This window comes from Suricata suricatta, chromosome 3 (genome assembly GCF_006229205.1).
Source record: "Suricata suricatta isolate VVHF042 chromosome 3, meerkat_22Aug2017_6uvM2_HiC, whole genome shotgun sequence".
Taxonomy (NCBI): domain Eukaryota; kingdom Metazoa; phylum Chordata; class Mammalia; order Carnivora; family Herpestidae; genus Suricata; species Suricata suricatta.
In genome coordinates this window covers 638,822-649,245 of record NC_043702.1, presented here as the reverse complement: position 1 = coordinate 649,245, position 10,424 = coordinate 638,822, and the positions used below count along the sequence as shown (strand labels likewise).

General features: G+C 65.2%; 1 protein-coding gene across 1 annotated transcript in view; it reads left to right on the top strand.

Moving 5' to 3' along the window:
• The first annotated feature begins 418 nt into the window (after window positions 1-418).
• The window catches only part of SNED1 (sushi, nidogen and EGF like domains 1), a 61,470-nt gene continuing 51,464 nt past the window's right edge, over window positions 419-10,424 (top strand). The window contains exons 1-8 of the mRNA XM_029936153.1: window positions 419-508; window positions 769-1,056; window positions 3,589-3,729; window positions 4,395-4,557; window positions 7,590-7,715; window positions 7,948-8,061; window positions 9,878-9,991; window positions 10,101-10,214. Of these exons, the coding sequence (XP_029792013.1) occupies window positions 419-508; window positions 769-1,056; window positions 3,589-3,729; window positions 4,395-4,557; window positions 7,590-7,715; window positions 7,948-8,061; window positions 9,878-9,991; window positions 10,101-10,214 (1,150 nt within the window). The remainder of the gene's footprint in view (window positions 509-768; window positions 1,057-3,588; window positions 3,730-4,394; window positions 4,558-7,589; window positions 7,716-7,947; window positions 8,062-9,877; window positions 9,992-10,100; window positions 10,215-10,424) is intronic.

Below are 10,424 nucleotides of genomic sequence, written 5' to 3'. Positions count from 1 at the left end.
ATGACAGCCTAGAGCCCAGCTCTGGCTCATTCCCTCGTTCAAGGCCACTCCGCATCCCGGAGGCAGAACGAGTGTTATCCCCATGTCACAGGTAAAATCCAGAGCACAGAGAGGGAAAGGCTGGTGTGCCTGGTTGCACAGCTAACTGCACTGGGGCCAGTTGTGTCTTACTGCAGAGAGGCTGCTCCCCCCTCCTGCTCAGGAGCCTTCTGCAGCTCCCTACTGTCTGGAGTCCTGAGCACAGACCCCTCCCCACCAACGCAGCCTTCCTCGGCCGCACTGGCTCCTGCTCCCCACAGCTCTTCCCTGGGGCCACCACCCCTCGCCCAACTTCACATGCCTCCCGCACACCTGTCCTGGATCCGAGGCCGGAACTCTGCTCTGCCTCCCAAAGTCCCTGATTAGAGGGGGACCCAGGATGCTGAGCGCCCCAGCTGCCCCAGGCCAGGGCCCCCAGTGGGAGCTCCCTGACCCCACAGCAGCCGCCCAGGCCCAGGCAGTCTCCCAAGTGACTCTCCCAGGGTAGAGAGAACAGGTCAGAGCCTGAGCCCGGGCGCACAGCCTGTCTGCAAGGGGACGGGACAGGCTGCAGGGTCTCGCATCAGGGACCAGGAACTGTCAGGCCGTCCTGGGGATGCCTTGTTCAAGGCCGCCCGCCCCCCCCCCCCAACCCCGGGAAGGCGGCTGGTGGGTGAGGCAGGGGAGGCCGCTGGGCCTGCCCGCCCGCCTGCCCCCAGGTGCCCACGGCCCCGTCTGGCTTTCCAACAGGTGAACAATAACGGAGCCGTCTCCTTCCTGAAGGAGGTCTCTCAGTTCACCCCCGCGGCCTTCCCCATCGCCAAGGACCGCTGTGTGGTGGCAGCCTTCTGGGCAGACGTGGACAATCGGCGCGCGGGTGAAGTGTACTACAGGGAGGCGGCCGACCCGGCCACGCTGCGCAGGGCCACCGCGGACATCGTGCGCTACTTCCCGGAGCTCCAGGGCTTCTCCGCCACCTGGGTCTTCATAGCCACCTGGCACCGCGTGACCTTCTTTGGAGGCAGCGCCTCCTCCCCCGTGAGTTTTCTGTCCTGGGGGAGGGAGGACGTCCGTCTGGGGTCCAGGGTCTCCCTCCAGGGACCCTGCCTTGCTGAGGTGGGTCAGACGCAAACACTGGTCCATGGCTGACAGCGGAAACCTGGGCCCAGGGATGCAAGTGACTCTCCCAGGGTCACAGAGCCAGGTTGGAGGAGGGCAGAGCCCTGACCTTCCCCAGCGCCCCACGCCCTGGAATCCATCTGCTTCTAGGAAAACGCCAAATACCCCGACACAGGAGTTCACACGCTAGGGAGACACAGATCACATGTGTTAGAAGAATCTCCCCTCGGAATGGTTCCATACTCCACAGTCACGCGGGGAATTTACTCTGTGGTAATGCCAAACAGCAGAGGCACTGGGGACCCGTCTCTCCTGTGCGGCACATTCTGGATGCCAAGGGCCAGTGGGACTGCTGTGCCAGGCGGAGGGTGGCAGCTTACCACAGGGGGCTCCAGAGCTCAAGGGACAGGGTGCCAGAGTAGCCCCGAGGGATAGACGTGTCCGCACCGTGGTGGGCAGAGGGCAGCGGTGCCAGGTCCCAGCCGCGGAGGCTCCGCCGCGGACAAGCGCACTGGCGGGCGGGGGCGGGAAGTCGCTCACAAGCCCTGAGGCCCGTCCTGGAGAGAGCTGGCCGGCTGGGCACCCTGCGTTTCTTAAAAGGAGGGAGACAGTGACCAGGGCCGGATGGGTTTGTTCCGTAAACATTGCAAATAAGCATCTCTGAACTTCACCCGTGGGAGCCCACTAATACTCTGTAGGTTCTATTTGTTTTTTCTTATGGCCAATTTGTAAGAAAAACATCCTTGTAACAAAAAAAAAAAACCAAAAACCCGTAATTCCACCACCAAGAGATCACTGCCATTACACACGCCTGTTAGGACGTGCTCTGCGGCTTGGTTCGCCCGGCAGCCTCGCGCCTTCCTCCCTCCGCTTCCTCCACGTCCCTGCCGAAGCCGCGAGGCCCCTCTGCGCGCCCTCCCTCATGGCTGGGAGGGAGGGACCGGCCTGAGCCCCTCCTTCGCGGACAGAGGACACCTCAGTGTTCTCCAGGGTTCGGGCCCGGGGGTGTGGGCTACAAAGTGACAGAATTCTTAGAAGGGTCAGCGTTCGGAGTGTGGGCTGGAAGCTCCCGGAACAGGCTGCGCAGCAGGAAGGGACGGCTAAGCTCCACGCCCGGCGTCGCTCCCCTCGCACGCCGGACCTCAGCAGCCCGTGAAGCTGACCTCAGTCCTGCCCCCCGTCCTCCCTCGCCTTTCCCGCCTTCATGGCCACCACAGGCTGGCCGTCCTCAGAGTATGAGCACCAGGTCTGCCTCCTGGAGGGGAGCGCTGGGGAGCACTCATTTTTGCATAAGTAAGAAGAGGGGCCGTAGGACGCCCCGCGGCCGGCGGCACCTGTGCCCTGAGATGGCCACCCCGCAGCCCCCTAGACGGGGGACCCCTGTCCGCAGGGAGGCGGCCGCCCGCAGAGCTCTGACTCGCCCCTCAAACTCGTGGCTTCAGACGTGCGGATGAGTGCCGTCCACCCAGCCCTCTGCCCTTGCCAACCTTCCGGGCAAACAGGGAAGGGCTTCTTCCTTGGCCGTCCACACCTCTGGTGCCCGTGTGACCGGCAAGCCGTGCTCTGCTGTCACCGCAGCTGCTCGCAGAGCCCTTGCCAGTTTTCCGTCATCTTTTTGGTCTCTTTCTTACTGACCCGCAGAAGTTGTGCTTCAGTTGAAAATACCGACAGTTTGGACGGCCACCAAGTCATAAAACCTTCTTCACTTGGCCGTGTGCTCTTCAGTTTCACCGCATGGCACTTTTTATGCAGATGTTTCTGTGGTCGAACATGTAAATCTCTTTGGCTTTTGCAGTTGACAAATGTTACACTTCACGTCCCTCCCCGACGGGGCTCATGCGGGCTCGCCCCTCTTTCCTCTAGGGCCTTGATGGCTCCACTGGTAACCTTCTGGGTGGGCTTTACTTCCCTGGGTGCTGGAAAGCTCTGATTTGATTCTTTTCCAGAGACTTTCCTCTTGGTCCCGAGACCGCGTCTTAAAGAGCCCCCCTCCTTTGCCCAATCAGAAATAACATCTCCTGTATTTGCCACTCAGTCCGAGGCTCATGGAAGACAATTCCAAGGACAACAAAAATTGCCAAGAGCACTGTTCCTTTCTGTGCCCCCTCACCCTTCACGGTTTTGTTTCACACAAGGCGGCTGTGGATTTGGCCCCGTCAGCACCACAGGCGCAGGGTCTGCCCCCGGCATCCATGGGCCCTCATGACCCCTCAGTGTGTCTCACAGGTGACAGATATGGGGGGGTCTGGCCTGTGCCGGGGCCTCAGACCCCGGGGACACAGTGGAGGATGGGGTGAGGCCACCGGCCTGATGGCCGATGGCCGACCACGTAGCTGGGAACGCAGGTGAGGGGCCCGTGGGTGGTGAGGGGAAGGGACGCTGGAGGGGAGCAGGGCCCCACAGCGCGGACCTGGGGGCACAGAGCCCTGTTCAGACGTCCCTCCTCGGCAGGTCAACACATTCCAGACTGTGCTCATCACTGACGGCAAGTTCTCCTTCACCATCTTCAACTATGAGTCCATCACGTGGACCACCGGCACGCACGCCAGCAGCGGGGGGGACGCCGCCGGCCTGGGGGGCATCGCAGCCCAGGTAGGGGCCCTGCTCCCACCGCCACGCCTGCCATGAGCTGACAAAGCAGGCGCCCGCCCCTATGCGCACCAGCACTGGGGGCCAGTGTGAGGCCAATCCCAGCCCCGGCTCAGGGAGACAGCCTCACGCCAAAGGCACTTTTGTCCTGAGCCGCCCCGCCTGGCCTCCAGGCCCAGCTGCCGCTGACACAGAAGGGCCTTGGTTCTCTGTGCACTGACTGGCCTACGGGCGGGCCCACGGCCCACAGAACTGTGGCCAGCGGGGAATCCTAAGTGTGGGGGGAGCGGCCCCACGCAAGTCCCAAGGCCAAGCCGTGCTCCTGCCCTGTGTGAACGCCCCCCTCCTCCCGGGCCTCCTGAGCTCACACTTGCCCCTGGTCCCCGGTCCCTATGGGGGGAACACGCCAGCACCCAAGGTTGGTGGCTGGAGGAACTGTTGGCTGGGGTCTGGACCTGGCTGGAAGGTTGCTGATCGGGACAAGGACAGCATGGGGGGTGTCACAGGTACCCCTAAACCTGCAAAGCCCCAGGTTTACAAGGCTGGCTTCCACATGATCTCTTTGACCCCGGCCACTGTCGGGGGTGGGGCAGGTGGGTCTCGGGAACTTTAGGGAGGCCTGGGGACCCGACCGCGCCTGTCCCTCGCTCTCCATGCCCACCCCCCAGGCTGGCTTCAATGCGGGTGACGGGCGGCGCTACTTCAGCATTCCTGGCTCGCGCACAGCGGACATGGCCGAGGTGGAGACCACCACCAACGTGGGCGTGCCCGGGCGCTGGGTGTTCAGAATCGATGATGCCCAGGTGCGCGTGGGGGGCTGCAGCCATACAAGTAAGAGGATAGAGCCAGCGGCTCAGGGAGTGGGGGTCGGGGTGGCTGGAGGGATGACAGAGGGGCTGGAGCAGGGAGGAAGGGGTTGGGACGCTGGGGGCGGGGAGGAGGGGGCAAGGAGAAGGGGGCTGGATGCTCGATGGGGTGAAGGAGAGGATGGGGAAGGGGGCGGGGAGGACGAGGCTGGATGAAGCCAGTGCTGGAGGAGGGGAGTGACACTGGGGACAGGCAGGCTGCTGTCCAGGAGGGCAGGGTCTCGCCACCCCCTCCCCCAGCCAGGAGCCGGGGCTAGTACTGGCTCCTCCCTTGAGCCCCCCGTCTTTTCCTGGGGAGTCTTTCCTATCTCCGCTCTGGGAGGTGCACAGGGGAACGTGCTGGAGACCACGGTTTGTTTGCGCAAGCTGAGGAGCCGGCGCTCTCCCCTCATTCTCTCCCAGCCTGCATGCTGGGCCGGGGAGGGCCACCCAAGGACTTGCTGCTTGGTGGGGATTGGTGCCTGTCTCACACTCCTCGCACTCACACTCCACAGGGATTTCCCTGTCACCGAGGGCCCTTCGGGCACTGAACGTGCAGCAGAGGGGGCAGGGTGGGGGGTAGGGTCCACCTCAGGGCAGGCAGTCGGGACTGGGAGCGGAAGGATTTGTCCCCGCCCCTTGCCCTGTGTGGCACGCGGACCAAGGCGCAGACTCTCCTGAAACATGCTAAGTGGAAAGGGTGTGTCAAATGATTGATTGGCCACTCCACGAGGAGGACTCATCACAGCCCTGCAAAGGCAATGATGACGCCCGCGTGAGGACCGCCCTCGAGGTCTCCCCTCCCACCCACAAGGGGACTGAGGCCACTGGGAGGACCATCTGTCCCGCAAACTTCAGTGTGGGTGGAGCTGGTGTGCACTTGGCAGGGGCGGGGCCAGGGCCCAGGGAGGGCAGACATGCACCCGTGGGCCAGGAGACTCCCTAAGGCCTGAGGATGGTGCTGGGGTGAGAGATGCCTGGGGACGCCCAGCCCACCCACTCACTGAAGCCGGCCAGCGTCTGAGCTTAGGGGACAGGGAACTCACAGGCCAAGGAGCACAGGAGCCAATAATTTTGCCCCTCCCCCAAAGTGGCAAGCGGGTGCCCAAGAACACAAACCCTTCTGCAGCCCCAGGCCAGGCCAGGCCAAGCCCCACAGCCTGCTCTGCCCCTCTGGGCTCTGGGCAGTGGTAGTTCAGGAGGTTTGGACACCACTCTGTCTCTGATGGCAGAGAGGTCTGTGGCTTGTCATCCACCAGTAGCCAGGGGCTTAGGTTGTGGTTGGGATCAAGGTATGGGTGCAGGCGTGGGATGCTGTAGCTGTGCAGTGCGGGTGCAGGTCAGAGCAGGTGGGTGAGCAGGTGTGGGTACCGGCACGGCAGGTGTGAGTGCGGGCACTCACAGGTGCGACAGGTGCAGGTACAGGTGCGGCAGGTGTAGGCACAGGTGCGGCAGGTGCAGGCACTCACAGGTGCGGCAGGTGCGGGCACTCACAGGTGCAGCAGGTGCAGGCACAGGTGCGGCAGGTGTAGGCACAGGTGCAGCAGGTGCGGGCACTCACAGGTGCAGCAGGTGCGGGAACAGGTGTGGCAGGTGCAGGCACTCACAGGTGCGGCAGGTGCAGGCACTCACAGGTGCGGCAGGTGCAGGCACAGGTGTGGCAGGTGCAGGCACAGGTGCGGCAGGTGCGGGCACAGGTGCGGCAGGTGTAGGCACAGGTGTTGGCAGGTGTAAGCAAGCGTGGATTAAGTTGTGTGCAGGTGTGAGAGCAGGCGTGGGTCCAGGGGTGGCCAGGCCCATGCTCCCCAACAAAGGTCACAGGATGTGACCTTGAGGAAGGGGATCCTCCAAAGAGAGTTGGCCAGTCCCTCGGGGACCCCGTTCCCACGCCGACATGCTTCTCGCCACAAGCCCAGGCCTCTGGGGGAGTAGACGGAGGAGGGGTCGCTGGGCCTTCCGCACTAGTGTGCACGGAGGCTGCAGGAGCTCCCTAGCCTCCCCGCGGCCACACTGCAGGCCCAGAAGAGGGAGCCTGTGTGTGTCACTCCGGGTCCCCTACACACGGACGGTGCCGGGAAGGGAGGGTCAGTGCACACGGGAGAGGAAGGCTCGCTCCTGAGGAGGGTGGGCCGGAGACGGCTCTGGCGGACAGCCACCACGCTCTGCAGGGGAGCCGGACCACGGCCGACCAAGTGAGAGTGTGGCCGAGTGAACAGAGGGGACAGGCGGGGGGGGTCGGCCCAAAGACACCCTCAGTCCTGTTGGTGCCCTTCCGGGAGTGCCCCCCCATCTCTCCCTGATGGTGTCTCGTACAGGGAGACCGAGACCTGGCGTGCTCTCGTGATCTGCCAACTTGAACTTCTTCCTCGAAGATTTCAGTAGCCTTGCTTCTCCCCCGAGCTGAGCTCTGTGGGCTGCACGGCCTGGAGGGCCCTGGCATGGGGTTGGGTGGCGCTCCCACTGGAGGCTCCCTGGCCAGGAGGCCATGCTGTGAGAAACCCTGACCTCCGCAGCCCGGAGCGTGGCCCTCGTTTCACACGGAGGGGCGGCTGGGCATGCGTTTCCGTCCCATCAGTGGCGGCCCTGGGACCAGACCGCATCCCCTCAGAAGGGCCTGAGGGACCCCCACCCACCGCCTCTGGCTCCCACCGGGTTCCCCTTGTCCACATCCGCAGACGTCTTTCCCGTGAGGCTCACTCATGCCCGTGCGCCCCCCTGCGTCGCTGGGCACCCTTGGGTCCTGTGTCGCCTGCTCCTCAGACAAGTTGATGCATTAAAGGGCTAGGAAGGTGCTGTGGGTGTGAAGGGTTCCCGCAAGCCTGGCCTCCCCGGAACGCCAGGGTCGCGGTACAAGTCAGTGTCGGCAGGACAGATGGCAGGTGCCCTGGGCACCCTGGGGAGACCTGAGAAGTGAATCGCGGACGCTGGGCCGCCAGCAGACGGCACAGCGATCCCTCAGACACGGGCCCTTTGGGTCGGGGGAGGGAAGGGACGGCTCGGCTCCTCCTGTGTCCACAGCCTCCGTGTGCCTGGCCCTGCGCCCCTGCCTCAACGGCGGCAAGTGCATCGACGACTGCGTCCCGGGCAACCCCTCCTACAGCTGCTCCTGCCCCTCAGGCTTCACGGGGCGGCAGTGCCACCTGGGTGAGCTCACGCCGCGGCAGCCAGGGGCCCCAAGAGCCCAAGGTCAAGGGCGTCTGTTCCCAGAGCGGGGGCAGGGTGCAGGGGGCACGCACAGCGGCTCCCTGAGGGAGAGCACGAGAGGCGGGGCCCGCTCTGAGCCGACCCCCCCCCCGCAGTGAGGCCGGAGGGGCCCGGGCAGAGTCCCCCCAGCCTGGCCGCCCCCACTGAGGCCCCCACCGGCCCTGTTTCTCAGACGTGAACGAATGTGCCTCCAGCCCATGCCAGAACGGTGGCACCTGCACGCACGGCATCAACAGCTTCAGCTGCCAGTGCCCGGACGGCTTCGGGGGGCCCACCTGTGAGACAGGTGAGAGGAGCCCCGGTGGCTGCAGGGCACCCTGCGTGGGCCTGCCCAGCCGGGGGCACATGGGCGGCCTGGTGGGAGCACCGGGTCAGTGTCAGCAGAGGGCTTGGCGGCAGATGCGGGTGCCCCAAGAGGCTGGGGGGGGCAGTAGTGGAGACTCGAGGGGAAAATCCGGGGCGCCTCCCGGGCACTGGCGCTCAGCAGGCCGGTGCCCGCTTCCAGCCTGCCCGCAGGGCCCGCTCGAGAGCTGCCCAGGCGCTACCAGACCGTCACTTCCCTCTCGGCTCTGGACTGGCGTGGTGGGGATGTGGGGGCTCCCGAGGTCAGACAAGCGGCTATGGGCTGCGCAAGGGCACACGCCCCCACCCTCTTCCTCTCTGTACCCCCAGACTCCAAACCCCAACAGCTCCCAACAGAAGCGGAGGGGGTTTCTTCTCCAGCCCCCAGGTCTCACAGGCATGGCTTGGGGTCCTCCTTGAGACCCCCTTGCTGCCCCCAAACTGCAGCTGCACCCCAGTCTGCCACCCTCCATCCAAACACCCCTACCTGCCCTTCCTCCAGCACCCATCTGGGCCCCCATCGTCCTGGCCCTTGGCCTACCTGGTGAAGGAAGCTGAGCCCCCGCTGCCGCCCCCAGCCTCACTGTGGGAAGCTGCCGGGGGAGCCCAACAAAAAGAGCCCCTTCAAATCAAAGCGCCATGAGCCCTAATGTGCACTGGGCCGGACCACACACCCATTGCCCTAAACACACTTACTGACGCACAACCATTCATTAGAGACCCAGAACACGTGGTTAAGTCCAGCGTGGACAAGTAACTGTCCGGGAAGGTCTCGATCCAGAAGTAGCGCCCCAGGGAGACTCAGAGCCACAGGGACGTTCCGAGGTCTGTGACCCCAGGGTGCACACACGGCTGGGCCCCGGGAGGCCCCTAGGAGGGCCTGCGCTGGAGCCCGCAGCCCTGTCCCTCGATTCCTCATGGCCACTACGGTGTCACCGACAGGTCCCAGGTCCCCACTGAGGCTCACTGGTCCCAGGAGCCAGCTCCGCCACCAGAGCACAATAGAGGGACGCCCTGCAGTGTCCAGGAAGGGACACGTGCACCTCCCCTGCCCACAGGTGCCCAGCCCTGCTCTCTTGTGGAGTCAGGGTCCGGGAGACAGGGGTCAGCACCCAAGGCCCCTCCACACCACCGGCTCCTTCCTCCTTCTGGCCCCCTCGAGTCCAGGGAGGCCCACATGCTCCGAGGGTCCACCTGGCGCCTCTCTGAGTTGTCTGGGGAGAATACTGTCATCAAGACACGTGGCATGGCTGAGGGAAGGCGGTGCCCCCCACCCCAGGCTTCGCGGCCAGGGTCCATGGGCCAGCAGCCGCCAGGGGGTCTGAGGGCCTCCACACCCAGTCCCGCAGCAAGACACTCCCCCCCCGACGCCCCTTCACCTATGGGCCGTTCAGCTCCCCCTGCACCTCTACCCACTGCACCCCCTCAAGGCGCTGTCACGGGCTGTGTCCCCCTGTCTGGCCCAGAGGAATTGCTGCAGAATCCCACTCCGTGCTGGCAGCTGACAACAAGAACCCCAGAGAGGGTGGGGCCTGGGCCCTCTCACCCTCGTGCCCACATCCCGCGGGCACACAGCCTCCTCCCACCCCAGATCTGCTGCCACAAACCGATGCAGACGGACTCTGGGCCAATGGGAGGGGGCCGTCCGGGCCAGGAGCCCACAGCCAGCACCCTTAGGGCCACCTCCAGAGTGGGACAGGACAGGCATCCCCGGCGGCCACAGCCGGGGCCCAACAGCTTCCACCCCTCTGCACGTGCAGCACTGTCTCCATGTGCCAGCAGAGCCTGTGAGAACGGCGGCCGGTGCCAGGTGCAGAGCGGCGCGGTGGTGTGCCTGTGCCAGGCCGGCTACACGGGCATGGCCTGCGAGACGGGTGAGTGGCCTGCCCGGGGGACGGGAGAGGCTCCCGCGGCCCCGGTGGCCGGACCCGGTGCCGGGGAGCCAAAGGTTGGCTCGAGCCCAGCTCCCTCCGCCGCCTGCAGATGTGGACGAATGTGCCTCCGATCCGTGCCTGAACGGAGGCTCGTGTGTGGACCTCCCGGGGACTTTCACGTGCCTGTGCTCAGAGCCGTTCTCGGGGCCTCGCTGCGAGACAGGTAACCGCACGCGCGCACAGCCCTTACAGGGACCCCGGTGCAGCCCGGGCAGCCGGGCCCTTCCCGCACTGCCCAGATGGGCTCCACTGCAGTCTGGGGGTCATCTCCCCGCCCTGGCTGCACCAGTCTGTCCCCAGAGCTGCCATCCTGGTACCGACCCTGCCGCCCGTGTGCTAGGGGGGGCCGGGCGTGCTGTCCTCTCCCGTCCCC